This window comes from Lynx canadensis, chromosome A3, assembly GCF_007474595.2.
Source record: "Lynx canadensis isolate LIC74 chromosome A3, mLynCan4.pri.v2, whole genome shotgun sequence".
In the NCBI taxonomy this organism is placed as follows: Eukaryota; Metazoa; Chordata; class Mammalia; order Carnivora; family Felidae; genus Lynx; species Lynx canadensis.
In genome coordinates, this window is record NC_044305.1 from 4685160 (window position 1) to 4701634 (window position 16475).

The 16475-nt window shown below is 45.8% G+C and overlaps 1 protein-coding gene across 2 annotated transcripts in view; it reads right to left on the reverse strand.

Annotated features, from left to right (window-relative positions):
- Window positions 1–396: 396 nt before the first annotated feature.
- The window catches only part of VAPB (VAMP associated protein B and C), a 39993-nt gene continuing 23914 nt past the window's right edge, over window positions 397–16475 (reverse strand). Inside the window, exons 2-3 of one of the 2 annotated variants that reach the window (XM_030309309.1) lie at window positions 10570–10722; window positions 397–1329 (exon numbers count right to left, since the gene is read on the reverse strand). In XM_030309309.1, the coding sequence (XP_030165169.1) occupies window positions 1304–1329; window positions 10570–10722 (179 nt within the window). In that variant the 3' untranslated portion in view covers window positions 397–1303. Of the gene's footprint in view, window positions 1330–6740; window positions 10189–10569; window positions 10723–16475 lie in introns of those variants that run through there. The other variant, XM_030309312.1, reaches the window with a different exon arrangement.

Genomic DNA, 16475 nt, shown 5'->3' on the forward strand with positions numbered 1-16475 from the left:
GTAAGAGCCAAGACACCCGCATGTGGATTCTAGGCCTGCGCTAGGGCAAGACTGACCTTTCCACCTCCTCGCCCCCACCGCTCCGGTGGCGTCACAAGGTCCCAGGAAGGAAAGAAAGACGGCCGCGCCGGTGCCTACTCCCTACCAGGCACCGCAGAAGGCACGCTTTCATTACTTCTCCCATTCGGTCCTCGCGACAACCCACCCAAGAAGCCCGTGTTTCCCCCCAGACAAGGGCTGAGAAAGGCTGACTGGTCTCCCTCGGACCCCACGGCCAGCATGCCAACACTGGCCTCGCTTCCAGAGTCAGATTCCACACCCGGCTGCTCAAAGCACTTCCACAGACCGAAGCCCCCCCCCCCCCCCCCCCCCCCCCCCCCCCGCGCAACCCAAGAGGTGATCCAGCAGGTCAACGTCGTGGTCGTGGTAATCCCAAGACGTTCGTCCCCGTGCCGGTGCGGGGATGCTGAGATCCGCAGGGCCGGCCGGGCCAAAAGCAGAGCAGAAGCAGCACGGGGCGGGGTCTCCGTGTCAGGTGTCCTGCACACCGGCAGGGTTTTTTAAAGGCCATTTTCACTTATTAATATCCTGGACGAAGCCATAACCATCACTAATTTTACTAAACCTCGACCCCCGACGACACATCCGAACACTCGGCGCAATGAAATGCGAATGCGCGCGCGGCACCCGCTGTCCCAGGAAAGCGGCCGTACAACTGTCTGGGTCGTGAGCAGAGCTAGGACTTTCTCACGGAACACCACTTTCTCGAAAGAACAATCGACAGAAAAACCACGGCCACGCAGACCTGGCTGGACGGCAGACGTCGTCTCGAAAACAAAGCGTGCCTGTCCCTTCAAGGAAAACGACTTTCAATAGCTGGTGCCAACGAGAAAATCCAAGCTTTGTACCAAAAATGAGGCTCTTGGAAAGCTGGTATCTGCCATCAAGAGCTCAGTTTCCCAAACACTTCAAGACTTTTCTGATGAGATCAGCAACTTTTTGATGCTGTGTCATGAAGTATGTCAGCATCTGGAAGATCTGCATGACTCTGCTAATATTCGGTATTCAAAAGCCCATTCCAAGTGCAAGGAGAGACCAACACATTTTAGTGAAGCAAAGTTCAAGTAGCTCACTGACATGGCTTCAGATTCCACACTATACCAAACTTGAAGAAAAGTGCCCCTTGTCAAGTTTTGGTGTAGTATTAAAAGCACAATGTCCAGAATTATCTGGAAAGGCTGCTGAAGATACTCCTCCCTTCCTGAACCACACATGTGTGTAAAGTGGTTTCTCTTCCATACATTCACCAGAACAACACGCTGTAACACACTAACTGCAAAAGCAGATGGGAGAGTTCAGCCCGCCCTCTACCGAGCCAGACATGAAGGAGAGTTACAAAACATGCCAGATGATGCCAGGCTTTTCACTAAATTTTTGAAGTTATTTTTCATTGAAAATGTCACTGTTAGCATGTAAGTGACTTACTAATGTTATTAAATGAATGAGTATGCTTAAAATGTCTCACTTCAATGTATAATATGATAAATACTGATACAACCCACAAATGAAAAAAGTTCTTTGGGTCTTCAGTTCCTAGGAGTATAAAAGAGTCTTGAGACCAAAAGGCTGAGTGCCATCATTCTAAACAAGCTGCCTCACGTGCCCCTCCAGCAGGAAAATGATCTGGCTAAATCATTCAAGTGAGGCACCGGCAGCTTTGTGTCATGCCTCTTGGGAGAAAGTGCGGTTTAAAAGAGAGAAGCAACCCCGGGTGCCTGGCTGGCTCAGCGGGCGGAGCGTGCGAGTCCTGATCTCCAGGTTGTGAGTTCGAGCCCCAGGCTGGGTGTAGAGATTACTTAAAAGCAAATACATACAAGAGAAAGTCACTTCACACAAACCGAGCCGTGAGCTCCAGCACGTACCCAGGCCTTGGGTGAAGACAGGAGCGCCCACGCGAGCACACCCACCACGGGAAGGGGTCCGGGGCTCCCCGTGCTCCGCTAACCAAACCTCCTCGCGGCTGCCCGCTCCACCTCTGCGGAAGGGTGCGGAGATCCCCTGCCACCCTCAGACGTCACAGACGTCACCAGCACAACCACAGGCCTAGAGAACATCCTACCTCCCAAGCTGCCACGGTGCGGTCTGAAAGAAGCGCTACAAGGCATCCCTGACGTTCGGACCCGAGTTCAACACGAACGTGACAACAAAAGCAGCGGGGACGGGCGGTGAGCAAATCACCTCGAAAGAGCACAGGGAGACAGCCGCAGGTAGCAGGCCAGATGACCCCTCCAGAGGGCGGGACTCGTGAAATGGAAACACACGTGCCCCACGCGCTAGCGAGGCCGGCGAGCTGGAAACACGACACCGTGAGTGAAAACCACGGCCTGCTGGCAGGCCTCCAGGAGACTCAGGGTCCAAGTGGCGCTCAGCCCCTCCCCCCCGGCAACGGTCCCCCTTCCACCTGCCACCGACCAGCTCTCCTTTCCTCGTGGGTTCGCAATCAGCAGCTGGAGAGGACAGCAAGTGTCCACCCAGACCTCGAGAAGCTTCGTGAACCCTCGCTGTGCCCAGAACCCACAGCCTGTCCACCACTGCCCCCAACTCACGCCAGAAAGTTTGTATTTCTCAGCTACCACCATGTATGTCCTGCCCGGTTCAATTTGCTATTCCCTATTAGCTGGAACTTTATGAGAACATGACAGAATAAATGTTGTTAATCGTTTGTTCTTTCAGCTCCATACATGCAAATGGTGACAGAAATTATGTACTTTTTTCCGTGACAGGCTATAAAAGAGCTTCCCATTAACTTAATTTATTTCACTTGAATATCGGAGACACTGATGATAAAACCCTCTTAAACGAACCATCTATCCTACTTTTAAAATGTATGTGCTGATACTACATTAAAAAGAAGCCGGTTACCAGGAGACCGCTCACCATTCACCAACATTAACGCTTTATGAAACAATGTCGGCCGTGTCACAGATGGCAAAAGCGGGGTCCTGCTGGGAAAGGGCCTTCGGGGGTCATAAAAGAGAGGGTCAGTAAGATCAGACTTTCTTCAGAAGAGAAGAAATGCAGAATATATGCCACTTACCACACACACCCCTCAGAGAAGTGACGAGCTGACTGAGCACAGGACAAAAGCTTCCCGGGAGAAGCCAGGCAAGTTACACATTCACTTTCGTCTGCATCACGGTGCGAACAGAGCAAGCGAATGAAAGTCTTGCAAGCACCACGGCACATGCTTTATTATTTTTTAATCTCAGAATCTTTTCTTTTTTCTTTTTTTCTTTTTTACTTTAGAGAGAGAAGAGTGCGAGCGGGGAAGAGGGGCAGAGAGGGACAGAAAGAGAGAAAGAGAGAGAGAGAGAGGATGAATGAATCCCAAGCAGGCTCCGTCCTCACTGCCATCATGACCTGACCTGAAACCAAGAGTCAGACGCTCAACCGCCTAAGCCACCCAGGCACCCCTGATCTCATCATCTTACCATCAAGATGTCTCTCTCCTCATTTATGTGACCAAATCTCGGCTCAGGCCTCCACGGACATCTAGATTTCTCCACCTAAGAGATCTTCTCCCTTCCTCCCAGTTTCTCTTCCAAATCAAGTCACCCTGCACAGCCCCTATAACCCTACAAATGTAATCTCCCCCCTACACACCCTACTCACCCTCACCATATTCCTCAGACCAAAACCCTCCTACAGAACAACCCTCTCTCCCAAGTAAGAGACAATCAGTTCAACTCCTCCCGGTCTCCTCAGATTTCCTGGTCTGAACCCACAACACGGATGCACGTGTGTTGGCCATGTGCCCACACCCACACAGGGTGCTCTGTCATGACCCAAGCCTCTTCTTATCACGTTGGCCGCACCTGGCATGTCTCTCTGGGTCTTCCTGCCCTACCCACACCTCAATACACCAACCTGCCAGGGCTGAACCCACTAATCTGACTTGGCAACGAGGGGGTCTCAAGGTTCAGCATACATCAGAATCACCTGGAGTTCTTGTTACAACACAGGTGGCAGGACCCCACCTCCAGAGCTTCTGATTCAACGGACTTGGGGTGGGGCCGCAAACGTGTGTTTCCAACATGGTACTGATTCTGCCGGCCCAGGGACCACACCCCGAGAACGCATGTTCGATACATCGCCTAACACTGGGGCTGCCACCAGAATGCTATCTCACACCCTCATTCTTATTTGGGAACCTTATTCTACCAGTGGACATTGTTGACGTGAAGATGCCTAAGCTCCTTCCCACGCGTCTGCCCTTCTACCCAATTAGACCGGGAGCAGGACTCCCTGTTCTGGTGTCTCACGCTCCGGGTGTGCACCTTCTTCCCTTCCAACATTCAAAGCACACCTGAATCACGTTCCCTCTAGAAACCTCATTGGGGCAGCATGAAGAGAGAAAGCCCTTTTCAACCCTCAAACCGTCTGGCTTCCCTTCTCTCCTACCTCCCGGAGCCAGTCACCCTCGTACCCATGGGTTAGGACACAGTTTCCAATCTCCCCATCGCCTCTCCTTCTCTCTCTCTCCCTCCTTTCGTATCACCTGTACACAAACAAGGCTGTTCTCTCCCAAACCGCATTTGTGGCGTAGTAAAGTGGTCACCGCTCTGCTTTTCTAAGCTAATCAGAAACAAGTCAGAGCTCACGATCAGCTTAAGAGACTTAAGCACCCTTATCATGAGTCAATGTATCCTTCTGTTAGGATTCTCAAAGTGTTGAAACCATAACTGCTTTCTGGGACTCTGCCTATCCACAGATAGGATGGAACTATTGATGGAACTAGGAATCTAGCAGACAAATAATTTTATCTATTTATAAATAAGTTAACACTGAATTGTCTCTGTGTTCTCTATAGGATTTTCCAACTCAGCACAGCGCATCTTAGATAACAAACTCCCATTGTCTCGTTAATTTATTTGTGCAGAGACTAGTACAGATGTACCTCGGCGTCACTAGAAGATGAGATGTGCCAGATGCAGGCACTGGCCAAAACACAGGGCTCATTCACTCTTTTTTACAAATATCCTTTAAAATACACATGGTTTTACAAACTCCAACATACTTTCCTGTCTCCTATAATACTTCACGATGGAATACAACATAGCCTTTTCGTGATTACTCTGGGGATTATGAACACCCATTATGTACAATCTGAGAAAGACCTACAAGCTATGGCTCCTGAGATGGATTAATTGAAATATGGAGAACGGTCTGCCCTGAAGCTTAAGTAATCCCAGATCCCGGCTGTGGTTTCCAAATCCTCTCCCCCACTTGCTCTTCGTGGTATTCCTGTCCAGCCCTTCACTGTGGCCACTTCCCAAAGCCCTCTGACCTCATTCCAGCCTGTGATGGGCTGAACACGAGGACAAGGCTAACAGTGAGTTTAAAGTAAGAGTAAACAAGAGAGTCGAGACGAGGCGCTCAGGGGTATAAATATCCCAGAAACTAGCATGAGTAAAAAGAACGTTACTTTTGGCTGCTCGTTAATTTTTTGCTCCTCAGTGACTCTGCAGAAAGCTGAAGCTGCCTTCCACGAAGTGAGGCAGACTCAGTGTCCCTGACAGGTCCTCTTGATCCTGCTCCTTGAAAATGTAAAGAATAAATAAATCGTGTCATACTCCTAAAAAGAGAAACACAGGATTCTTCTTAAGAAACTTAAATATTACAGTAAACTTTGAAAAACAAATCTTAAAAAACATAATTAGGCTGAATTTTTGTTAATTTCCTTTTGTAAAACACCAGAATCTCTCATCTGGTGAAAAAGATTAAAGACATCTTTTAAGTATAAATGTGAGCTGTTCTTATCTGAGAGCAATAAACTTGGTTCATGAAAACCATTTATAAAAGAGTTCGCTTATCAGAGACTTCCAAAGCAAATGATCAAACGAAGAAGAATGCTGCTGTTAAGATGCCCAAACCCCGCAAATTTAGCTCCTACTATCAGCACTTGACAGATGAATGGCTGACTTCTCTCTCTAAGGGCAGTGCACTTATATGCTGGTGCTAATCACCTAAAAGCCGCAGCCCAAGGTTGACTGGTCCAGGGCAAGCAAGCAGCTCCGTTAAACTGAGTCAGCAAAACCTTAAAAGGATTAATTATCAATGGCAATACTACCCAATTACATTAATTGACCAATGTTTCCATCCAAGAAGAGTTGCTGATATTCATTCTCTCTCCTTAGGATTTTACTGGAAGAACTTTATGCTTTAAAATGTGATTGAAATAAGTGCTGAAAAGGGCTATATGTCAGGAGTGAATACTGCTCCTTAATTCTTTGAATTTTAATTTAAAATACAGATGCAGACACTAAATTTCTGTTTGTTTGTCTTTAATCCATTTTCAATTCCCAGGGTACACTTAGTAAAGTGTATCTGTACCTAAATATTGGTATCTTTAATGACTCTTTCCAACGCCCCCCCCCCCCCAAAACACAGATATTTTGCATTTCTAATTTGCTTGGTACAAAGGCAACCAATGTGCATAATTGAACTGCAAATGGAAGCATGCTCGCTACTTTAGTGGAATTAGAATTCAGTGAAGGTTATAAAAATATTAAACTTAATATCATATTACAGGAAGCATAAGTATTTTTGATGGGCCCATAATTTTACCACTTCACCTGCTGTATCCGCTGGCAAACATGGTTTGGAATATTAATGGAAAACTCCCTCATTATTAAACTGCAGTATTAAAAAAAAAAAAATTCACAACCACTAACAGCTTACCACAAAGACATTTTCAGAAATTATCTCCCTTAAAAATATTTTCCCACCAGACAGTTCAGAAAATAGATTTAATTTTGTAAAGCTAGAACAAATGGGGAGACCCCCCACTGCTTCAAACAATTCATTAATTCAAAAAGTTCTATTTTCCTTGCATTTAAAATCTCAGGGCGGGGGGGGGGGGGGAATCCAATCTCCTCTTCTGCAATCTCCATTTAAGTGTAGCTATTTTGCTGAGGTCCAGATTTGAATAATTCAAAACCATCTCTAGTAGATGGTGTGTATCGAGGAGCAAGGGCCAAAACCACGGCACTCGGGGCCAATTCACGCCAACAGAAAGCTCTCCGCACCCCTCACCTGCCACACTGCCTCGTCCGGCAGGCACAGATCCCAGAACGGGCCTCGAGAAGAATGGGCTGAGACGAGCATCTACAGAAAGGACAAAGAAAAGGACTCCCACCCTAGACCCAGGTGACCAGACCACAGATCATCCCTTTGAGAAATCCACACATTCGTTATGTGTGTTTCCAACACATTCCAAAACATTTGTTATGCCTGTTTCCAACCATTACTTTCCCACCTAGGTTTATAAAACAGAACTGTTATTTTTTCAGGACTCAGTAAGTAATTTGCCATCTTCTGAAGACAATAACGGGATAGGTCAGAGTGTGGAGTTCTGACGCACAGTGTAAGCTCCCTTGAGTGTCCAGCCTACCTGAAAGCTGAGAAGAGCTTCGCAGGGTGTGTTGGGAAGACATCTGACAACTACAAAGTCTCGCCTCCTCCCCCGATACAACCCTGATTTGTGTGCCTTCAAAACCTCGCTCCCTCTGGCCAGCTACCTGGGTGGACATCCTCCTCCTCCTCCTCTTTCCTTCCCGCCCCACTCTCTCAAAGAATGATTTATAACCTTCCCTAAGAGCGCATCCCAAGAGTTTTCAGAAGCGGGAGAGAAATCTTGCACTAGGCATGCCCCCTCCAGGCGTGCTGTGACACTCCGTGTGGTACACGGGGCAACACTGGTAGTAATGTCTGAAGCTGATGTGACGACCACCTTTCTACAGACTATATCTGAGATTTCACTAGAAGACAAATGCGTACCATAGAAAGAAAAAAAACACGTCTCTCTTCTGAAAATTAGAAAAACTCCGTTAATTAATAAAACGTATGGAATGAATTTATTTCTAGAAAGGTATCCTTCAAATAGGTACAATCCCCTTCAACCAAAACCAGCCAGTTTTCGTCAAAACCAGGGGGAAGATAATGCCGTCACACTCTCGCACCATGCCCTGGGAAACACTCTGTGCGGTAGATACTAGTCCTTCCGTTTTACCAATGAGAAAATTACCAACTAGAGACAGGAGTGGAGCAGCCAAAGATCGGCCAACAGGCTAAACAGCACCGCCACGCTTTCTGCTCAGGTTCCCAGCTCCCAAATCTAGTGAGCTTTGAGGACAGCGGGCGGCACCAAGCCCGGCCGCGTGCACACCTGGGGAAAAGGGAAGGCGGGCCTTTGGACACTCTGCACTGCCTGTCTGCAGGTGTCTTTCTGGTCCTGAGGAGGGTTCCTCTCCCAAAGGAACCCAGAAACTCTAGGTACTCACTGAGGGGTCATCATATAGCTGCATTTTAAGAGGACCCTGGAGGAGCCCAGGGCTTTTCACCTCAAGATACAAAGGTGTGATAGATGACACAATGGCCCCTCAACAGACGGCACAAGCCTCCTCTGCCAACTGGAGACGCCGACCCAGAGATGCGATGACATCTGCTTTCACCCACGGGCACCTCAAGCACTGAATAAACACACACCGAACAAAAACAAGGGAGCCCTTTCTCGTGTGCGGACATCATCTTGATTCATCTAGGAGTAAGGCCTGCAGACACATGGGTATTTCAGGACTCAGTAACGTCCCCCCAGATACATTCCGTGTTGAGAACCCGTGACGACGCTGTGGAGGCAGCTGCCCATCACAGAAGCGTCACTGAATCAGGAGCGAGGCTGGTTTCGAACACCAACTGTGCCACTAATCACCCACGTGACGCTAGATAATCACACCCACTCTCCGTACCTTACCTTCTTGTGTGCAAGAGAAAGCCCACGACCACAGAATCTTGGGTTTTCCTTAAGCAGGTAATTATAAATCAAAACAAATGCCCAGGGTTATCACTCTAAAAAACATTCCTGTGATGGGGGAAGGAGGACTCTTTCTGAGATACACACACACACACACACACACACACACACACACACTTATATTTAATACTGGAAAGCACACCTACGCTGTACAACCACCCGTTGAGGCTATTTTATTGAGAAACCATGTTGCTGCCCCCTTATTCACTGTGAAAATTGGTAATTCTCATCTACTGACAACCTGGCTCAAATCTGATATGGGCAAAGAAATGAAGAAGAAAAAAGTAAGTCAATAAAAAGGAACAAAAGATTTCAGCTACCCTGGATTTCAACAGACCAACTGAAACCATATGGATCCAAGGGGTACAGAAATGCCAACATCTCAGACCCCTTCCTCTTCCCAGCGTGCTCAAGTCCAGTCTGGGCTGCAGAGCCAGACAGAATGATCCACACCTTGGCTCTGTCCCTCGCTAGCTTCATGAGCCTACAGCCACTGGTCTCTTTCTCAGTACAAGGCAGGTAATGATGCATTCCTCACAGGGCAGACAACAGAAACTATGTGAGATAACGTGTGCGCTGGCCCAGCACAAAGGAGACCCTCGATAAAACCTGGCTCTCACCCTCCTGACTTCCTGGATAACAACCCAATTCAAGAGTCCAGATCAGGTCTTGCAGCCTCAGAGAGAAGCACACAGGGAGATAGCTGGCGTCGGAGCACCATAATGAGAAAGACCAAAGGATGTGGGGAATAAGAGTTTGCAGAAATGATCAGATAATGAAACACCTTATATCTTTCCAAAGAGGCGAATTGTTTTCTTTTAGGTATCAAATGAATAGCCAAATGCATCACAATCAAAATCTGTTGTGGAAAAAGCCAGTCAGGTACCCATTTCAAACGAGCAGCAGCCTCTAATGATGCAGAAGCCTCTGTGACACAAAGTCTCCTGAAACGTACAGGATAACCACCCCCCGCCAGCCCCGCCACAAAGACAGAAGGCACGCTGGATCCAGAAGTTCTGATGCGCTCACTGCAAGTTTATTCCATTTCTAAAAGACATTTATACTCAAATCCATCGCTCCCATCTCCTTAATTCTCAATCCGGGCACTTGACCAGCATCTTTTCAGAAGTTGGACTTTGGAAAAGATATGCATCCTCAGACAGGAAAAGAAACACCCATCAGACGCGCACAAAACTTACGCCCTTGAATATATTCCAGTCTCCTCGGCTCTCATCTCCCCAAGCTTTTCACAATCAGTAAAGTGCAGTTACCAATCATCGGGAATGACATGAGCCTAATGTCAGAAACCATTCAGCCTAAATAAGAAAATAACTCCATTTAGCGTTCTCCCACAAAGTAAAATTAAGTTTGTTGAGCCCTTTTTTATTTATTGCCGAAGGGCAGATTGAATTGCAAGGGAGTGGAAACCAAACTCATACTGAAGTCCGAAGTTACCACTTTAATTCTGCTCTAACCACTGAGGCGCAGAAGGCTATAAGCATTAAAGCAAAGAGGCATTAATTACGGAAAAACCAACAGGTGAGTGGGACCCACTAAGCTTTTCAATCAGAGGGTGGACAGTTGAGGGACACGGCTATCACCTGGTTTTGCTAGACCAAGGGCAAACTTTTAAGAACTCCCGCTGGCTTTAGGGGGACTTTTAGGCCACCCTATTGGCCTCCGGCCTCAGGACTTACCAGAGACATTAATCGAGGCCCCTGCATCGATGATCCCACTGTTGGGTCTCACACAGTACCTACGTGGTGCCGTGGTCTTCACTTTAAAACACACATTCCGGTCTGTTGGGTTGCCAAGCTTCAGGTTGGTGGTGACGACATCGGTGAAGGGACCTGTGGAACGAGACAGAGCCACATTGGAGATCTTGTGAGGGAAGTTCAGAAGACTGACCGATTTATGCTCCGGGCTGGGAAGGGCTATGGAATGGGCCAAGGGAAGATTCAAGATCCCAAACCAGCTCACCCTCTTGGATGGGAGAAAGGAACCGAGGTCAACGCACCAGCAGTAGCATCTAAAATCCAGCACGTTCTCACCACGCCACCAGGCAACCTAGGGAAGCGTGCTACCATCCAGGCTCTCCTTGAAATCACACAACGCTACGGTCGCCGCAGCTTTACAGACGAGAAAATGGAGGCTCAGGAACGCACATTTCCCGTCTAAGTGTTCACACTAGTTAGCGGTAAGTGGTCAGAATCTGAACGAGGCAGCCTGAATCCAAGGCCGGTTCTTAACCAACCTGGGTTAAATACTGATTTCCACGATAATAAGATGAACTCTAATGAGGAGAATGTGAAGGACCAGACTGGAGTCCAAAATGATTATCAAGGGCAGAGCGTGCCAAGGGTAGCAGATGTAGGAAAGACTGTGAGGTGTTAATGGTCCATAAACACAGAACCCCCTAACACTATGGTGTTGCTGCCAGGAAAGGTAACGGCGTCTTAGGCTACAGCAAGTTCAGAGTCCTGCCAGGCAGCCCACACCTAAAACGTCACGTTCAGTTCATAACTACTTGGGCTACTGGGAAGATTGAAACAAAGCTCAGTGCCCTGAGGATATTCTTTACTATTATTATTTATTCATTTTCTACTTTATTAGATTTTTTAATTAAAAAAGTAAAACATGCTTCTTAAAACAAGACAAACAATAAAAGATGTATAAAGAGGAAGTTAATAAGCTTTCCCTTGTTCCCCGAGGTAACTAATACGGGAGATCTTTCACATCATCTATGCTGATACAAACAGGACATACACACATGCACAGAGAGGGGAACCACCAAAGGGGATCTTACCATTCACATGACTCTGAAGCCTGTTTTTTTCCCATTTACCACTCACCACTCCACCATGGACACCTGATCACTAGGTTTACTAAGGAGTCTAGTGGGAGGGTTGACTCCGAGACCTCTTCGGTCCTTTTCAACCCTTTTTTAAATTGCCACCTTTTCGCCATGTAAATCAAGGGTATCTTTGTGTTTCTTCCAAGCAAGCTCTTGACTCCCATCTCTGTATCTGCAAAGAAGTTAGGCGATGGGGTGGAAAGGTCTGTGTGCTCCTATGCTCGAAAACCAAGAAATACATCATGTTGGTCCATCTGTTCCCTATGGAGACCCAACCAAGGCCTTCTGTGCCTTTAAAAATTCTCAGTGAAACTCTGAGCTCCTGAAGATTCAGGATGATACCTTACCAGTTTTCTCAATTCCAGAATACAGAATATGTTCTGCATTTCCAGGCACTGTGCCTGGCATCTAGTAAACGTCTCAGGGTCGTTATCTAGACAGACAGAGAGACAGGCAAGCAGACAGGCAAGCATATCCACCAAGGAGAAAACTACCTGGTGGATAAGCACTAGCAAAATTAAAATCTCAGGCTGCTTTCTCTCCTTCAAAAGTGCTCAGGGTATAAAAAATCAATTCGATAGGGGCTTAACTTAAATATAAATTAAGAAATCAATAATGATGGAAAGGAAGAAAGAAAAAGGGACTCAATTCCAAAATCAAATAAACTACAGCCAGTTCTGCTATAAAGCTTATTTTGAAAACGTGAATTTGTTCCAATGTGATTGATGTGCATATTAGGGAGACAATCTGAGCATAAAACAAATTTCACATTTGCTTAGGCATGATTTTGTCTGCAAGAAATGCTATGTGAACACAGAAAACTGCAGCCAGCTGAACCAAGCTGCCTAGAAATACATAAAATACACCCCTACTTACACCTCGACCCCCTAGCAGCTACCTCAGTTCACCTGGGGGCTAGCAGCCACACCCACCCAAACCTGGTGTTACACCTGCCGTCCTTCCTCCACCCAACCAACAGCGACTCACGAACACCACGTCTTCCTACGGCTGCTTCCAGAGGCAAACTCCACGTCTTTTTCGAGGTGAAGTGCCATGTTTACTGAAGTATTAATGTGTTTCCCACCCATTTAATGTGTGAAAAACCATGTTACTTCACTCATTAGGTTCCGATCCGTGTGTGTGTGTGACCCACAAAGTTTTTGAATGCTGTGCACTTAACCTCACTTCCCTCTTGTGACCCGTGTTGTTTTTATCGTGCTACTTTATATAGTACGGTGATTTTTAGGAACGCATATGGTGCACTACAGCAGAATCAACGACACTCCTGGATCATCTACTGTCTGTAGTTACTTATACTAGAAGTTACGCTCATTCCATGGGCAATGACACACCTTCAAGAATGAAAGGCCTCAAGAGAATTCTTCCATTTGATTACCTTTCCAATAAGCCATGTCTTTGGCCCTCTGGAAGTCAAGCATTTTGGCCCTCTGGAAGTCAAGCACCAGCTGTAGCCAGGTGTGGGCAAAAACACCTTCGCTAGTGCAACTCCCCTCCTGACCCCCATCACAAACGACCCTCTCACTACGCCCCAGTCATCTCCTTACTGAAAACTCAAAGCTTACCCAAGAGGGCAGGTACCCTGTGACCTAAGATTTTCAGCCACAGTGAGAGGGAGCCACATGCTGACAACGCTCCATCCTTGCACCAAGTTTTTGGCATCAAGGGAGAAACAGGAAACCTGGTGCTGAGACAGTGTTTGGGGGATTATGGAGGCAGCAGCTCTCTGTGGCTCCACCCCCCACAAAGCGCACAATCTGACTCATGATGAAGACGGAGAAAGTCTTATCCCTCATAAATAGGCCTCTCTGCTTGCCCGAGAGTGGAGATCACTGCAGCAATGATAAAAGGAAAAAAGAAAAGCTAATAAACGCCCCTCTGCTTTTCTGGGGTCTAAGAAAGCAACTAAATACACACACACACACACACACACACACACACACACACACACACACCCCTACATGGGCATAATCATCACATATGCACATTCCCTGGCCTTTACCAGGACTGCCAATCACAAAACCTCCACATGAGCATGGCTCCCGCCCCGACGCTGCCGCTGGGGCAAAGGAGGAGAAAACAGGCAAGACACAGGTCAACACAGAGAGACACCCGAAAAGGGGTGAGCTTTCAAATATAAAGCCTGGGGCCGGGAGCGGGGAGGCAGCGACAATTTGAAGGTGATTTATAAAACTATCAGGCCTTCACGTCTTCCGGACAGAAGCTTAAAGTTATTAGTTCCAATAAAATTCTGTCTCAAGAACACGGGAGCATCTTCACGTCAGAATGCCAAGAATTCATAACGGGCCACAATCTCATCCAAAAAAAGAGAGACTTTCCTAAGGTGGTCTGAAGTATACTGAGCAGAACACAGGGCTGCCGGCAAAATTTCGCTGTGATGAAACTAAGAATATTTACTCTTTCCACCTCAGTTTGTAGCGTCTCTTCCTGCGTGCCCTACCTCATGAAGTTGGGGGTGGGGGAGGGAGAACCAAAATTTAAGTATTTGTTTATCCCTTACACTGACCTTTTCTTCTAGGTGTCCCACAAAATAAACCAGATTTAACTGCAAACACTAAATGATTTTTGGAAATTCCCCCAGTTTATTAAATGTTTCAACCCATATGAATCACATAAAAGGTAGTCTTATTAAAAGACAAATCCTATTTATAGTAATAAGCAGGATAAAATAAATAACCCAGATTTCTCTCTCAACACTCAATCTTGGGCCTTTAAGTGTTTGGGATTTCTTGGGCTTACATAGGTTTTTATCTGTAGAAATCTAGAGGGAACTATGCCAAAAATACATGCGAGTGAACAACATCGTTAAAACAGCGAAGTCTCACGAGTAAAAATCCGGACATTTTGTAAAACCACGCCAGCCCTCCTCTCCCCACCCTGGGCAATGTACTCTAAGAATTTTATTGAAAATAAATTATATTCAATTTGAGTAATTATAGGAAATAAACCATGGTAGTGATCTCCTTTTCCCCTGTATTAATGAATTAGAATATACAAAAACCTCAATAAAAATGATGTAAGGGCTTATGAGCATCATTCAGATTTTTCCTAGTCACTTTCATTTCATAAAACTGCCATTTCCATTAAAGCATTATGTAAAAACTGGGATTTTACTGTCCCACCATGCACATTTATCACCAAACGAATTTAAACATTGCTTATAAAGTACAGAGTCAAGCTTACAAATGAAATCTCCTTCCAAAGTTAGACTTTTTTCTTACAAAAAATGAAAAAATGATTTGGTATCTCTAGGGCCACAGCAAATACTTTTAATCATTTTTCTTTCCGGTTTTCTATTCTTTATTTCAAATATGTTTATACAAAACTAGGAACTAAGGATCTGAAATGTGAGATGAAGGTCAAATAAATAAAGCAATAAGAATTTGGGAGAAAACAGGAATGATCTTTAACATTTTTTCCCTTTTTAACAATTTGAATAATAATCTTAACATCCTATATTATGTATAGTCATCTGTGAAAAGTCTTGGGTCTGGAGATGCTCACAAGTGAGTATGGACTCCCTGACACGTTCTCAATGGTGTTTAGATGAAGCTGGCACAGTGTAAACGATTTCATCCACCAAGGCGTGCCTTACAGTCATTCCCAAGTGTACATTCTCAGACAGTAAGGAGATCTGGAACTCACCTGTCTTAGAATGCAAATACAACAAAGAATACATTGCGAGCAGAAGTATGCACGGCATCGAAAGTGAAAGGAGAAACAGTTCATTTTTCAGTCTTACAAAAATGGAGCCTTGGAATTATAAAGCGCTTGTTTAAAGGTCAAGGAAAGGAGGTCACAATCCAGCAAACTTCTCAACAGTTAAGAGGTCAGGTTCCAAGTACTGAAAATTTCATCGGGCACCTGGGTGGCTCAGACGGTTAAGCATCCAACTCTTGGTTTCGGCTCAGGTCATGATCTCAGGGTTCATGGGTTCGAGTCCAGCTTGGGACTCTCTTTCTCCCTCTCTCTGCCCCTCCCCTGCTCGCTCTCTCTCTCAGAAATAAACTTCAAACAAGTTTTTTTTAATTTGGAAATCTCATCAAAAATGTCTGGATAAACTTATCAAGCAGGAAACACAGGAGCATTTTGTAGAAAAAGTATTCCATTAAATCTTTAAACCTTTTACCAATCTATGTACAGTACAAGAATTTGCACCTCTTTCCTGTAATCGTTCGTTCGTTCATTCAGAGACCCAGAGAAAAAACGACCAATAAAACTCTTCCTTTCAGGAAATGCAAATACCATTTTTATAAAAGATAACTTGAGAGTTCAGGTCCCAACAACCGTATAAGGTAAGAGTGAAAGCTCCAAGTGACCTCAAAACTCCATCTGGGCCTTACTTATCTGTGTAACCTCCAGCACATCTTATCACCCCATCTGTAAAGAGCAACATGGAATTTTTTAAGGGGTAAATGTATCATTTCATTTTTACTTGGCAATTCAACTAGAACACATATAGATAGATAGATGGATAGATGGATAGATCAATCTACAGATACAGACATCGCAAGAAACTGTAAGAAGACAACACAGAAGAAAATCTAGATGGCCTTGGGTCTGACGGTGACTTTTCAGACACAACACCAGAAGCACAGCCCATGGGAGAAATCACTGATGAGCCGGGCTTCACGAAAAGGAAAAATACCTGCTTTGCAACAGGCAGTGTCGAGACAGTAAGAAGACGAGCAAGCCACAGACCAGGAGGAA